Here is a 16,747-nt window from a genome sequence, read left to right on the forward strand (position 1 = left end):
GTGTGTATGATAATCGTGTACATTATAGTGTGTATGATGGGCTACATAGTGATATGTTGTCTTTGTTTAACTAGATAGATAGACAGACAGATATATAGATAATTATTAAGACGATAGATATAGAGGATAGATAGATAGATAATTATTAAGACGATAGATATAGCTATTAAGATAGATAGATACTGTATAAATATATAATAATATAAATAGATACAAAGTTGCAGGATGTGATATTAGAAGATTCTTTTTCTCCCTCTGACCTGCTGGCTGCTCCCAGGCTCCGCCCATTCATTGACAATGACAGCACAGAGACCAGTGGATCCCGCCCACCAGCCGAGCTCCGGCGAATCAGATGGTCCGGCTCAGGTGACCAATAAGCTGGCTAGACCAGCCTTCAAGTGGGAAGAGTGGGACTGCAGGAGATCATCCCTGGACTCAGTCACACCTGGACCTGGACCTGCTGCTTCACTGACCCAGGACCTGCTGCTTCACTCCCTCACTGACCCAGGACCTGCTGCTTCACTGACCCAGAACCTGCTGCTTCACTCCCTCACTGACCCAGAACCTGCTGCTTCACTCCCTCACTGACCCAGGACCTGCTGCTTCACTCCCTCACTGACCCAGGACCTGCTGCTTCACTCCCTCACTGACCCAGGACCTGCTGCTTCACTTCTCACTGACCCAGGACCTGCTCCATCACTGACCCAGGACCTGCTTCCCACATTGACCCAGGACCTGCTTCCCACATTGACCCAGGACCCGTTGCCTTCATTGACCCAGGACTTGCTCACCTCACTGACCCAGGACCTGTTGCCTTCACTAACCCAGGACTTGCTCCCCTCACTAACCCAGGACTCGCTACTTCACTCAGTCACTGACTCAGGACCTGCTACCTTTACTCCCTTACTTACCCAGGACCTGCTCCCTTCACTGACCCAAGGATTCCTACCTTCACCCCCTCACTGACCCAGGACTTACTACCTTTACTGACACAAGACTTGCTGACCTCTCTCCATCACTGACCTAGGACCTTCTGGCATCTCTCCATCACCGACCCAGGACCTCCTGGCCTCTCTCCATCACTGACCCAGAACATACTGGGCTCTCTCCATCACTGATCCAGGACCTGCTGGCCTCTTTCCAGACTGACACAAGAGCTTCCACTTTGCTTCACACCTGTAGCTCCTTCCTTCCTGCTCAGAGACTCAGGAGCTGCTGATTTACCGGTGCTGCTGGCCTCTTGAACTGGGATTCCTGAGGATCATGTCCTGTCTGTGATTCAGAGATACCTGGAGCTCCTGTCTGGACTGCATTAGATAGCAATCTGTGGATTGCACGCCCCAGGTTGGGGTTCCTGGATTCTGTATTCTTCCCAAACTCTCCAGGATCCTCTGATCTGATGGAAAAGTCCAAGAATTTCCGGATTGATGCTCTTTTGGCCATCGACCCACCCAAAGCTCAGACATCTCCTCTGGCACTGGTCACCTCATTGTCCTCCTCCTCTCTGTCAACTTCTGGAAGCCCTCCCTCTGAACACACAGACAGCCTGAGGACAGACACCCCATCACCTCCAAGGACCTGTGGACTAGTACCCAAACCAGGCTTTCTGAGCAATCACCAGCACCCTAGCAACATGATGGGCTTACACCCACAGGGGGGCACCGGGATCCACCCTCAGGCCCTTTATGGACACCCTGTCTACAGCTATTCAGCAGCTGCTGCTCTGGCAGCAGGTACGCACCCAGCCTTGTCCTACCCTTACAGCCAAATGCAAGGAGCCCATCACAGCCACCCCATGGACCCCATCAAGATCAGTGCTGGGACTTTCCAACTGGACCAGTGGCTGAGAGCCTCTACAGCTGGCATGATGCTCCCCAAAATGGCAGACTTTAACTGTAAGTTCTCCTTGACATGCCCACAGTTCATATTAATGAGAGCCCATATAGACAGCAAACCAGCTATTTGCTATATTACACTGTATAGATTCAATAAACCCAGTGATTATATAATGGGAGACAGCAAACCAGCTATTTACTATATTACACTGCTAGATTCTATAAATCCAGTGATTATATAATGGGAGACAGCAAACCAGCTATTTACCATATTACACTGCTAGATTCTATAAATCCAGTGATTATATAATGAGAGCCAGCAAAACAGCTATTTACTATATTACACTGCTAGATTTAATAAATCCAGTGGTTATATAATGAGAGATAGCAAATTAGCTATTTACTATATTACACTGCTAGATTCTATAAATCCAGTGATTATATAATGGGAGCCAGCAAACCAGCTATTTACTATATTACACTGTATAGATTCAATAAACCCAGTGATTATATAATGAGAGACAGCAAATCAGCTATTTACTATTTTACACTGCTAGATTTAATAAATCCAGTGGTTATATAATGAGAGATAGCAAACCAGCTATTTACTATATTACACTGCATTTAGATACAATAAATCCAGTGATCAAAAAATAGTCAATATAGACAGTATACCATTTATTTACTATATGACACTGTATACATACAAAAAATCCACTGATCAAATATTTACTATATTACACTGTATAGATTATAAATCCACTGATCAAATATTTACTATATTACACTGTATAGATTATAAATCCAGTGATCAGATATTTAATATATTACACTGTATAGATTATAAATCCACTGATCAAATATTTACTATATTACACTGTATAGATTATAAATCCAGTGATCAAATAGTTATTGTATTGCACTGGGTATATAGATACAATGAATCCATTGATCATATAATAAGAGCCCACATAGACAGCAAACCATATATTTGCTATATTACACTGTATATATAGATATACATTTATACAATAAATCCAGTGATCAGATATTTAATATATTACACTGTATAGATTATAAATCCAATGATCAAATAGTTATTGTATTTCACTGGGTATATAGATACAATGAATCCATTGATCATATAATAAGAGTCCACATAGACATCAAACCATCTATTTGCTATATTACACTGTATATATAGATATACATTTATACAATACATCCAGTGATCTCAGAATGAGAGCCCATGTAGAGAGAACACCATATATTTTATATTACATTGTATGTATCAATGGATCCTATAATACGAGTTCCTATTGATGTCAAACCATCGATTTACTATATTACAAATTTTATATAATCATATTTGAAAACTATTTAGATATCTAACATTCTATTTACTATATTACACGACATATATACTGTGAATATACATAGATATCATATATTATATTTACTATATTACACGACATATATCCATGGATCTAATACTGTGAATATAAATAGATATCATATATTAAATTGACTATATTACACGATATAGATTCCTGGATCTAATACTGTGAATATAAATAGATATGATATATTAAATTGACTATATTACATGATATAGATTCCTGGATCTAATACTGTGAATATAAATAGATATCATATATTAAATTGACTATATTACATGATATAGATTCCTGGATCTAATACTGTGAATATAAATAGATATGATATATTAAATTGACTATATTACATGATATAGATTCCTGGATCTAATACTGTGAATATAAATAGATATCATATATTAAATTGACTATATTACATGATATAGATTCCTGGATCTAATACTGTGAATATAAATAGATATGATATATTTACTAAATTACACGACATATATCCATGGATCTAATACTGTGAATATAAATAGATTCATATATTATATTTACTATATTACACGATATAGATTCATGAATCTGATGTGAATCTATTTACAAATGAAACATTCTATTTATACAGTATGTATTAATGAATATTTACAGACCACTATATATTACACAGGATATTTAAAAATGCCCAGAGCTCCAAGAATGACTACATACTGATAGCAGACCAATAATCTACAATAATACACAGCGTGTTCTTATAAATCTAACATGAAGTATCCATATAAATATCAATCTCACCATTTTATAAATGTCTGTCTGTCTATCTTTCTATCTATCTATCTATCTATCTATCTATCTATCTGTCTGTCTGTCTCTGTCTGTCTGTCTGTCTGTCTGTCTGTCTGTCTGTCTATTCACACACATTGCCATCTACAATGTATATTTATATATCTATATTTACGATATTACACCTGCCATATAAAAGGATCTGAAATAATATGTATAGATTAAAACAATGAATTTATAATATTTATTAATTATATTCCACCACATATTGTGATTACAACGAATTAGTGTAACTTCGGCTGCAGGGCGAAACATTGAAAACACACAGAACACGATGGATCGCAATAACTGACAGAATTCCTTGGTTTTTTTCCCCATTACATAATATAAATTATTCAAAGTTAAAAATAACAAAATGTTTACAGACTCAAAGTATGATGTCAAATTAAAATATAAACATTATTATTCAAATACATTGACGGGAGTTTTCTGAAATTCATTAATATCAAAATGCACCCAGGATCTGATAGCAAAATAAAATATGTGCAAGGTATAAGATAAGAAGATATTACATACAGAGTGTGACATTAACTGAGATAGATCAATACATATATACATAACATAACAACGTTAACCAATACCTACAGATATACACTGTGTATATATATATATATAGTCACGCTTACTGCAAGACTAGTTTTTCTGTACAATATTTTGTATATAAATAATATAAATATTATTCTATTTTTTTTATTCAATCCACTTTTTTTTTTCTAAAACATTACATTTTCTGTATAAACATATGTCTTCGCCGAAAACCCATGGCTCAGCAATGCAGACTGGGTATACCAAGTCAATATAGACACACACACACACACACACACACACACACACACTGTGATCATTTTAATTTCTCCAATCCTTTTTTGGCATATTATAGCTAATATAGTAACATTATTAGTGTACAAAAGGTATTTTTTTAAATACATTTTGATTGCAACATTTTAAATATTAAACCAAATTAACAAATGATTTATCGTTGCCACTAGTGTATTTAGAATATTGTATATACATCTCAGTTATATAAAGTCTCCTTCTATGTATATCCCGTGTGTACACAATGCAGCAATCTCTCTCTCTGCTGAACAGGACCTCATTGTGCTGGACCACTTAGAAGGGGATTCTGACTGCACACAAAACATTTAGTGCTGTTGTCACTGGGTGATGTTTGTGTTGGGAGATGTCAGGAAGGTGAGAGATTTTGTCTCTCTGTACACTCTATAGACAGCCTGCCTGGCTTATCCAAACACTGCATGGCCAGTATCCCAGGGATCTCACGTTCTGCCCAATCCACAGATCATTCCCAATGTGGCATGTATCCTGTATCTATACAGTGAGTGCAGACAGCCAGCCCAATAGCCATGTGGCAGAACAAAGCACAGATTCTCACTTCATGTCCCCAATGTACTCTGCTTAATTACTGCACAACACAATCTCTACTCTAACACTTCCACAGAGCAAGGTCTCTCCAATCCACTCTGCAGTGGAGCTGTGGAGTGTTTCTTCTTAATTAGAGGTGTAATATATAACCCATAATATATAACCATTGACAGAGGTTTAAATGAAACCTCTGTCAATGGAAATACAGTTCTCATATAAATTCTATGACACTTCTCACTTCAGATGTTTGTAAAGGCTGGCTGAGGGTGATGTGAAAGTCAGTTGGCATGCAGTTCTGGGATGCCAAGGTTAGACAGGACACTTTGCCCTTCCATTAAGTGTAATGATGTACAACCAACTGATAGATTGTAGGTGTAGAACTGCATAGCTGTTTGTATCAATCCAGTCCTTGTGAGCTGCACAGTCACTGGGTAACAGACAGGGTTAGAAACACAGACTGTGAAAGACAGTTAATAATGCCCACACAGTGTACTTTAGTTAATATATTCTAACGAATTATTTCTGCATTATCTATTGTGGAATTAGGTTTCCTCTTTTAACTAAATCAGGGGGTTAGCAACTAATAAATTATCAGACACTGAGATCATCTCTAGTGATAGGGGAGATTATTCTGTGATCTATCTATCTATCTATACAGTATCTATCTATCTATCTATCTATCTATCTATTCTTATATCTATCTATCTATCTATCTATCTATCTATCTATCTATCTATCTGTCTGTCTATCTATCTATACAGTATCTATCTATTCTTCTATCTATCTATCTATCTATCTATCTATCTATCTGTCTGTCTGTCTGTCTATCTATCTATACAGTATCTATCTATCTATCTATCTGTCTGTCTGTCTATCTATCCTTCTATCTATCTATCTATCTATCTGTCTATCTGTCTGTCTGTTTGTCTATCTATCTATACAGTATTTATCTATCTATCTATCTATCTATCTATCTATCTGTCTGTCTATCTATCCTTCTATCTATCTATCTATCTATACAGTATCTATCTATCTATCTATCTATCTATCTATCTATCTATCTATCTATATGTCTGTCTGTCTGTCTATCATCTATACAGTTTCTATCTATCGATCTATCTATCTGTCTGTCTGTCTATCTATACAGTATCTATCTATCTATCTATTCTTCTATCTATCTATCTATCTATCTTTCTATCTATCTATCTGTCTGTCTGTCTGTCTGTCTATCTATCTATCTATCTATCTATCTATCTATCTATCTATCTATATGTCTGTCTGTCTGTCTATCATCTATACAGTATCTATCTATCTATCTATCTATCTGTCTGTCTGTCTATCTATCTATCTATCTATATGTCTGTCTGTCTGTCTATCATCTATACAGTTTCTATCTATCTCTCTCTCTATCTATCTATCTATCTATCTATCTATCTATCTATCTATCTATCTGTCTGTCTGTCTGTCTGTCTGTCTGTCTGTCTATCTATCTATCTATACAGTATCTATCTATCTATCTATCTATCTAAAAATATCAAGAAATAAAGGCTTGCACTCACGGTCTGTTGTTAGAATTAAAACTCTTCTTCTTTATTCAAAATTGCTTAAAACATAGTTGCTGTCATCTTATCGACGTTTCAGCCACATCAGTGGCTTTCATCAGGATCAACTCAGCTTACAAAAAAGCTTATCTATCTATCTATCTATCTATCTATCTATCTATCAATCTATCTATCTATCTATCTATCATTCTATCTATCTATCTGTCTGTCTGTCTATCTATCTATCTATCTATCTATCTATCTATCTGTCTGTCTGTCTGTCTGTCTATCTATCTATCTATCTATCTATCTATTTGTCTGTCTGTCTGTCCTATCTACGCATATACTCTATTACACTATATCTAATTCTTCTATTAAAAAATAAAGACTTATATATATATATATATATATATATATATATATACAAATAAAAGCTATATTTTGTCTTCCCAATTCTCTCGGTTTAGTCCTTCAGTCTCTTGTCCCGTGTTTTGTTTGTGCTGTTTGTGTTGATTTATAACAGTGTCAGTACAATATGAGCGGCACTTGTTTAATGGTTGGATTAGATTTCAAGGATGTCCCTTAAATAAACAGTTATTTATCTAATTGTGGGATTAGAGGCGATAATTACATTGAGAACAAGCTCTAGCTGCTATCTCGCTCTCTTTGATTACAAAGCATGGTTTCAGTTTCAAAGGGTTTTATTGCCCCCCCACCCCCCTCTCTCCTCCATTTCCTGGACATTTCACACCCTTTCACTGCCAGAGAGGGAAGCAATACACAGAGCCCAGCTGATCGCCATGAAGGGGTTAAGCTCGCCATGGGTTAATAGCCCGGATGGCGAGTTCCAGCAAGCCTGGGGAAGTGCTTTATAAATGCCATATATTTCACTGGGATTGTAACTTCTTAAATGAAATGTTAAGTAGGAGTGAGTGTTATTCTCCATTAAACTGACACAGTGTGCATTATATTATATATCATATCATTATGTTATATTATTATATTATGTTATATTATATATTATATTATTATGTTATATTATTATATTATGTTATATTATATTATATATTATTATATTATGTTATATTATATTATATATTATTATATTATGTTATATTATATTATATATTATATTATTATGTTATATTATTATATTATGTTATATTATATATTATATTATTATATTATATTATATTGTGCATTATAGCTGCAGTGAGGAGACAATCCTTAATGTATTCACAGGAAACACAGGATTAAACTCTCACTGATATCCTGTTACAATGTATTTCTTTCTTTCTTTCCTTCTTTCTTTCTCGTTATCTCTTCATCCCCCCTCTCTTTTTCTAATTTCCCCCTCTCTATCTTTCCATTTTCCCTCCCTCTCTCATCTTCTATTTTCCTTTCTCCCTTTCTCTCTTTTTCTATTTTTCTTGCTCTTTGTCTCTCTTTCTTTCTCTCTCTCTTTCTCTCTCTCTCACTCTCTTTCTTTCTATCTTTCTCTCGCTCGCTCTTTCTCCCTCTCTCTTTTTCTTTCTCTCTCTCTTTCTATCTTTCGCTCTGTTTTTCTTTCTCTCTCTCATTCTCTCTCTCTCTCTCTCTCTCTCTCTCTCTCTCTCTCTCTCTCTCCCTTTCTCTCTCTCATTCTCTCTCTCTCTCTCTCTCTCTCTCTCTCTCTCTCTCTCTCTTTTTCTCTCTTTCTTTCCTTGTGTCACTGTGTTTGTATGTAAGCAGTCTCTGTTGTATTTGCAGCCCAGGCCCAATCGAACCTGCTGGGAAAGTGCCGGAGACCCAGAACCGCGTTCACCAGCCAGCAGCTACTGGAACTCGAACATCAGTTTAAACTCAATAAATATCTGTCCAGGCCGAAACGTTTCGAAGTGGCCACATCGTTAATGCTCACAGAGACCCAGGTACAAACAGAATGAATACTCACCTCTTAATCTACATTGATTGTTTGATATTAACACCCCCTTTATTATTGTTTTATTCTATAATCATTATCTGGTAACATTCTTACATCATGTGACTTATAGACAATATTTACTGCTCTACATAAACACATCAATAATTATAACAAAAAATGGGTTTAAACGTTGTGAAATCTGTCTGAATAATTATTAATGCAATGCGCTATTTTTATTAAAATGACTCTAATTAATTACTTTAACAAGGCTTAATACAATATATCATGTGTAATGGACAGATAGACATGGTTAATAAATCTTGATTATGTCAGTTATATTGAAATGTAATAATATAATGCTTATAATTAGAATTGTTATATTTTTTATTTTTATTAGAAGTTCCATTTTTCTATGTCCCATTCTGGCAGTGAGAGGGTTAACACACTGGGTTAATACACAAGTTCTAGTAGCTATTAACCCTTAAAATTCCAAAAAGTAACTATGATCGCTTTCCTAGGAAGGCAATTAATGAGGAATGAAATATTCTCAGGGTTAAGAAAATAATTTTTCTTTTTGTTTAAAATTTCTGCTCCAGACAATGTGTGTAATCTCTGAGAAAGGCAAATTGATTGTGTAGATCCATCTGCCCATATGTAAGAATACATTAAATTAGATATCTGTGTTAGATTAGTGACACAGACTGTGTCAGAATCACATTCACCCACATTCACCCACATGGTACACAGTTCTATTATATGTGTGTAGCAATAAATCATGTCTATTCATTATATTACATTGATATTAAATGGGAAGTCAGCATAATCATGGTTAATTACTAAGGAGATCATTAAAGTGATTTTTAAATTTAAGCCCAACGTAGACAAACTTGGAGCATAGTTGACTTCAATTTTTTTTTTTCAGCTCATCTACTTTAGATTTACATTTGAAATGAGCGCCAATTCTCATTTAGTAAATAACCCTGAATGTATTGTCTGATTAGCCTGGCACCAAAAGCTTTATTAAATGGTAGATATAATCAAAGTATTAATACGTCATGTTGTCCCAATTTATTAAACATGACACATAGCCCTACATGGATAGGAGACACAGCTGTATTAAAGGGGAGTAAATGCAATATATGAATTATCACACGCACACAAAATATTAGACTGAACACAAATAGTTATATTATATGGGAGATTTCAATTGAGAATTAAAACTTAATAGAAGATAATTTTTCCATCCTGCCGTAATGGCAAGGAGTTGAAAAAAAGCATACCACCATCACCACCAGCAATACCACACAGAACACACAATATCGCCTATTGTATACCACCACCCAAAATGCATACCGCAACACAGATTGCACACTACCACACAGTATGCATACCGCAACACAGATTGCACACTACCACACAGTATGCATACCACAACACAGATTGCCCACTACCACACAGTATGCATACCACAACACAGATTGCACACTACCACACAGTATGCATACCACAACACAGATTGTACACTACCACACAGTATGCATACCACAATACAGATTGCGCACTACCACACAGTATGCATACCGCAACACAGATTGCACACTACCACACAGTATGCATACCGCAACACAGATTGCACACTACCACACAGTATGCATACCACAACACAGATTGCAGACTACCACACAGTATGCATACCACAACACAGATTGCACACTACCACACAGTATGCATACCACAACACAGATTGCACAGTACCACACAGTATGCATACCACAACACAGATTGCACACTACCACACAGTATGCATACCACAACACAGATTGCACACTACCACACAGTATGCATGTCACAACACAGATTGCACACTACCACACAGAATGCATACCGCAACACATATTGCACACTACCACACAGTATGCATACCGCAACACAGATTGCACACTACCACACAGTATGCATACCGCAACACAGATTGCACACTACCACACAGTATGCATACCACAACACAGATTGCACACTACCACACAGTATGCATACCACAACACAGATTGCACACTACCACACAGTATGCATACCGCAACACAGATTGCACACTACCACACAGTATGCATACCACAATACAGATTGCGCACTACCACACAGTATGCATACCGCAACACAGATTGCACACTACCACACAGTATGCATACCGCAACACAGATTGCACACTACCACACAGTATGCATACCACAACACAGATTGCAGACTACCACACAGTATGCATACCACAACACAGATTGCACACTACCACACAGTATGCATACCACAACACAGATTGCACACTACCACACAGTATGCATACCACAACACAGATTGCACACTACCACACAGTATGCATACCACAACACAGATTGCACACTACCACACAGTATGCATGTCACAACACAGATTGCACACTACCACACAGTATGCATACCGCAACACATATTGCACACTACCACACAGTATGCATACCGCAACACATATTGCACACTACCACACAGTATGCTTACCGCAACACATATTGCACACTACCACACAGTCTGCATACCACAACAGAGAATACATACCACAGTGCAGAAAGATACCAGCAAATAGAATGCATACCACCATGCAAAATGTTTATCACCACACCGCATAGCATCATATGAAATACATACCACCATACAGTATGTATATCATCATACAGAACACTTACCACCACCCATAATGCATACAACCATATTGCAAGCATGGCATCATATTAAATACATACCACCATACAGTATGAATATCACCAAGCACAATTACATAGTTACATAGTTACATAGGCTCAAAAGAGACACACTTTCACCAAGCTCAGCCTTCCTCATATTAGTTTTTTGCTGTTGATCCAAACAAGCAAAAATCCAGTTTAAAGCACTTCCAAATTTGCAACAAACTAGGGAAAAAAACTCTTCTCCACCCCAGAATGGCAGTCAGATATCTCCTTGGATCAAGAAGCTGTTACCCCACATGTTAAAAATTATACCCCTCTAGCATGTAAGCTTATTGAGCAGGGCCCTCAACCCCTCTTTTCCTGTGTGTCTACTTGTCTGGTTACAAATCCATGTCTGTTAGTCCACCCATTGTACAGCGCTACGGAATTGTACAGCGCTACGGAATGTGTTGGCGCTTTACAAATAATAAAATAATAATAAAAATAATAATATTCCTGAATATTAGGTTGTTGCAAGTATTTATTCAATTGCTGTTTAAATATGTGTACAGACTCTGATAAAACCACCTCTTCAGGCTGAGAATTCCATATCTTGATTGCTCTTACTGCAAAAATAAAAAAACATTCCCTTTGCCTTAGACTAAATCTTCTTTCATATATTGCCATACAGAATGCCTTCCAAAACTATTTTTCTATATTCAATGTTCTATTCCTTAGATTAGTAATTCTGATTGGTTTATTTTTTGTGGTCGTCGTGGTTGATATTTTAATTCCAAGAGATGCATACACTTTGTAATATTGTAAGTGGCCCTTAAAGTGTGCCTAGCTGCTACACAGAGGGGGAGCCATCCACGGGTTTGCGCTAAGCCAGATTCCTCTGCTGAAAAATAGCAGCATAAATATACTACGCATCATGGCTTCCATTGCAAAACACAGGGTTATTCAATAAAGTGGGAATTGTTGAGCATTTGTAATAAACTTAAAAGTACATTTTAAATTTAGTCCAAAATTTCAGCTCAGAAAACTGGTGTTTCCGACTTCTTTCACAATATAAATCAGGCTATGGAAATCATAATATTGTAGTAAGCAATTTATATAATTTTGTACATTTTATATTGAGAATTTTAGAAGATTTCTGCTTACGTTTCTACTAATCCAAAGTAATATTTCTACTATTCTTTCATTCTTTTTGGATTTAAATTGGAATAATCTGTTAAATTGGGACCATTCGTTAGAGGGCTCGTTACACAGGATTCGTTCTATAACCTAACGGTTAATTCTGCTCTCTTTTTTTTTTTTTTGTATTTCATTTCACCATCATTTATTAGGTTCCAAGAAATGGCTAGAGATTTGCAGAACACTATTCTGCATGTCTGGATCCAACAAGGAACCACTCCACTCAACCTTTATGTAAAAAACACAACAAGCAAAGAAATCACATACGCACAGATTTTCTTTTATTTATGGAGTGTGTGTTACAATTATATAAACTCACTCCTTTATAAATACATGTTTTTCAACATGGTCGGCATCAAAATTCTTAGGGCCCCTTACAAACCCACTGGCTGGGCCCCACTACACTACACACTTCCAGACACACACAGGTTTCCAGGTTTCTCTAACACACTCCAACAAAAGATCAGGCACACACCTAATACGTAACACACACTGTTAAATGTATACACACAATCACACTGGTAAACACATACAAAGTGCTACATACACCCTGCTAAACATATACACATGCACTCTGATACACACACTCTGGTACACACACATATTTTGCTAAACACACACCCAGCTAAAAAGACACAAATTACAGCACACACCATATACACAATATTTCTACACACATACACTACTACGCACACCATATACACAATATTTCTACACACACACTACTACACACATCATATACACAATATTTCTACACACACACTACTACACACATTGCTAAACACATATATACAATTCTGTATGCACACACACACTGCTGTACACAATGCAAAACATATACAGTATTACACACACTATTAAAACAGTCAAATTTATATTTATTTTATAGTTACCATTTTGCAGCCAGAGGGTGGCTTCTCTGGGGTGTGGGCTCCTGGCTTATCTTCTAACCTCCAATGTGTCTTCCACATACAAGAGTTGGGAGGAAGTAATTTGAAATCAAACGGGAGAAGAGGGGGCAATCACTGATGTCCATTAAGGGGCCTAGTACCTCGATGCGGTCTGTTCAATGCGGGCACCTTAACTGAGTACTGGTTACCACTCCCTATTGGCAGCACTGTTTGCCAATCAAAAAAGCATTTCAAACCTCAACATAGTTTATGCTACAACAACTCTGTAAGAAAGATCCAATACCCCCTTCCAACGATTGACTTTCCAACATTTCTATGACAGTTGGCACAGTTTTTCTCGATAACTGTTCTGGATTTCCCCTATAGATAGAATTTTGAGCAGGACATATGTCGAGACTTTACGCTCTGTTTTACTGTGTTACTGGTAGTCAAAATGTTTGCCACACATATAAGCTAGTTTAACTGCAAATGTTCGGTGTTTACTAGAATATTTCCTAACTGTTAATGGCTTTACTTCTTTTACTAGCTAAAGCAAGTACATACAGCTGTAGATTTTAGTTATTATAATTATTTGAGAACTCTGCCCAGTCTTTTCCTGATGTGCGTTAGCTGTAGCTTGGTGTTTTCTTTCACAACTTTACATTGTTTATTATAAGATCAGAGATTCTTCGTGACCCACTGGTGAATTAATCAATGGTTTTGTTACTCCACCCCAATCACCGTTTACCCTAGGGGAATCCTCCAATCCGGACCAGCTGATGAATCCTGTGGACAGGTTTAAAGGCTATTGTTCCTAGGAATATAAACCTAAATAGTCTTCTGAAATTTTGTATATATTTTTTTCTTTTTTTATGTGTTTGCTATGTTGTACAGAGTGATGGACTTTTGTGTAGTGATATGAAATATATGAGCACTAAATGATAATATTGAACTGAATTGATTCCCATAGTGTATGACCAATTTATTAATTCACAGTTTTATATTTTCCCTGTAGGTGAAGATCTGGTTCCAGAACAGGCGCATGAAATGGAAAAGAAGCAAAAAAGCAAAAGAGCAGGCCGTACAGGATGCAGAGAAACACCAGAGATCAGGAAAGGGTAACTGTGACGAGAAGTGTCAGGAGGACGCCCAAGAGGAGAAGACTTCTTTCCACCTTCACTCCAGGGGGGAACCACTTAAAAGTGGTAGCCGACTGCCAAGGGACTACTCCGACAGTGAAGAAGAGGAGGACAGAGAAGACGATGATGAAGAGCAAAGGGGCGGAAAACATTTCTGCCACCATTCATCTGACTGTACATCAGAAGACGATGATAACACTCATAAAAAGCAGAGTAGTCACATGCACTGAGTGTTCAACATGGACAGCATCGCCATTTGCACCTCATTGACCACTGTTAGGGACCTCCATATTGAACTTTATTAGAGGACATCTGATATCCCTATACTGCAAGAACCCACCCTGTTGGGAACCACTCTTCATGTGATCACAGTCATTAGCAAAAAAATCAGGATTGATATCTAGGTTGTCAGCTGTTACATTGACACCACATATAGAGTGCCATCTTGACCAAGTTGATGAAAAACCACTATACATCCATCACTAGCTTTCCAGTTGTTACCCATCCCATACATGCATTAAGAAGATATGTATCTACAAAACTAGTGTACTGTCTGTTTCCTTATGGTTGTATAGCTAGAGGAGGAATTTTCCTATAGCAGATTAAGAACGGAGGGATGTGGGCCTTCTGCGTTAGAAAATAGAACGGACACTATTTGGTGGGAATACTCTATAAATGTTTACTTCGTGACCGATAAACCTGCTAGAGATGTTTAAGCTGTATACTGGCTTTATTTTTGTAAATTGTATTTATAAAAAGATATGGATATCTCTACATATGCATGCTAAATTATTACTATTTAGCTCCTGCCATCACTATGGTGGTGTGTAAAATAAATTGGTTTTATACTAGAATTTCCCAAGCTGTTTTTTTTTACTGACATTTCTTATCCAGTCATTCATCTATCCCTCCATCCATCCATCTCTACTGATCGGCTCATCAATATCCTAAACTAAGAATAATATATTTTATTTTTTGACGAAAGAGAGCATCAGTGTGTAGAAATTTCTCCTCTGGCGGCCATAACAGTAGATGATACTAGTCAGCAGACTTACTAATACTCACCTTAAAGGATATTTTAACCCCTTTTCCCCTAAACAATATGTATGTATGAAGGAACGTTCACTTTACACAGCAGAGCAATGCAAAATTTAATTTAGTCCCATTTAGCATCTATTTGCTCCAGCTCTGGCTTTCACCCTACACAGAAATTTTCCCCATGGTTCCATTTTGTTTCTTTCCATCTTTGCAGAAAGACTATGGATAATGTCCTCATTCTCACACCACCGCAACCTTTGCAGGTCAAACTTCATGGCTGCATATAAGCACCATGGCAGAGGGAGCAAGGACGGAAATCTCACAGCAGGGATTCATTGGCTATCGATGCAATATGTTTAACCCCTTAAGGACACATGACATGTGTGACATGCCAGGATTCCTTTTTATTCCAGAAGTTTGGTCCTTAAGGGGTTAAAAAACAAAAACACATTTTGAAGTAAAAGGGTTAGTCACATGATCCAGTTCTGTTTCTCTTCAGCTAAATCAGAATTTGATTCTTACATGCTTTGTACAGAAGGGGAAATAATATTTTACGGTTAAGGTTAATTCCAAATCATTTTATGTTTGAAAATGGATTAACCTTGTGGTAGCCAGAGAAAGGGAATTTATTTAAAGGGTCATTCACAAAAGTGAGATTTGCCAGGAATTGAAAGTGAGCTCAAAGTGAATTTCACATTTAAGGTCAAAGTAGTGCAAACTGGAAGTATAGCTTGCTGGCATGGAGAATTTCTCCAGTGTGGCTATTTTGGCCCTATTTTTTAAATTCACTTTGAATTTCTTTGAATTAACCATTAATTCTCACTTTAGAAAAATCTCGGATACTAAATAATTTAAAACATTGCTCATCTTTCTAAATTAATTATTACTCATCCTTTATTTTACCTTT

General features: G+C 36.8%; 1 protein-coding gene across 1 annotated transcript; it reads left to right on the top strand.

The window, feature by feature from the left end:
- The first annotated feature begins 451 nt into the window (after window positions 1–451).
- On the top strand, window positions 452–15,543 carry MNX1 (motor neuron and pancreas homeobox 1). Its single transcript, XM_063450805.1, has 3 exons — window positions 452–1,895; window positions 8,728–8,888; window positions 14,679–15,543. The coding sequence occupies exons 1-3, from the start codon at window positions 1,400–1,402 to the stop codon at window positions 15,030–15,032; spliced, it is 1,011 nt and encodes a 336-aa protein (XP_063306875.1). The 5' UTR covers window positions 452–1,399; the 3' UTR covers window positions 15,033–15,543.
- The last annotated feature ends 1,204 nt before the right edge of the window (window positions 15,544–16,747 follow it).

The sequence above is a fragment of the Pelobates fuscus genome, chromosome 4 (genome assembly GCF_036172605.1).
Source record: "Pelobates fuscus isolate aPelFus1 chromosome 4, aPelFus1.pri, whole genome shotgun sequence".
NCBI lineage: Eukaryota > Metazoa > Chordata > Amphibia > Anura > Pelobatidae > Pelobates > Pelobates fuscus.

Excerpts from the sequence above, each read along its gene's own strand:
- MNX1 (XM_063450805.1), top strand. The coding sequence starts at position 1,400 with ATGGAAAAGTCCAAGAATTTCCGGATTGATGCTCTTTTGGCCATCGAC. Across the intron at positions 1,896-8,727 it reads CAAAATGGCAGACTTTAACT|CCCAGGCCCAATCGAACCTG; the intron begins GTAAGTTCTCCT and ends TTGTATTTGCAG. Across the intron at positions 8,889-14,678 it reads TAATGCTCACAGAGACCCAG|GTGAAGATCTGGTTCCAGAA; the intron begins GTACAAACAGAA and ends TTTTCCCTGTAG.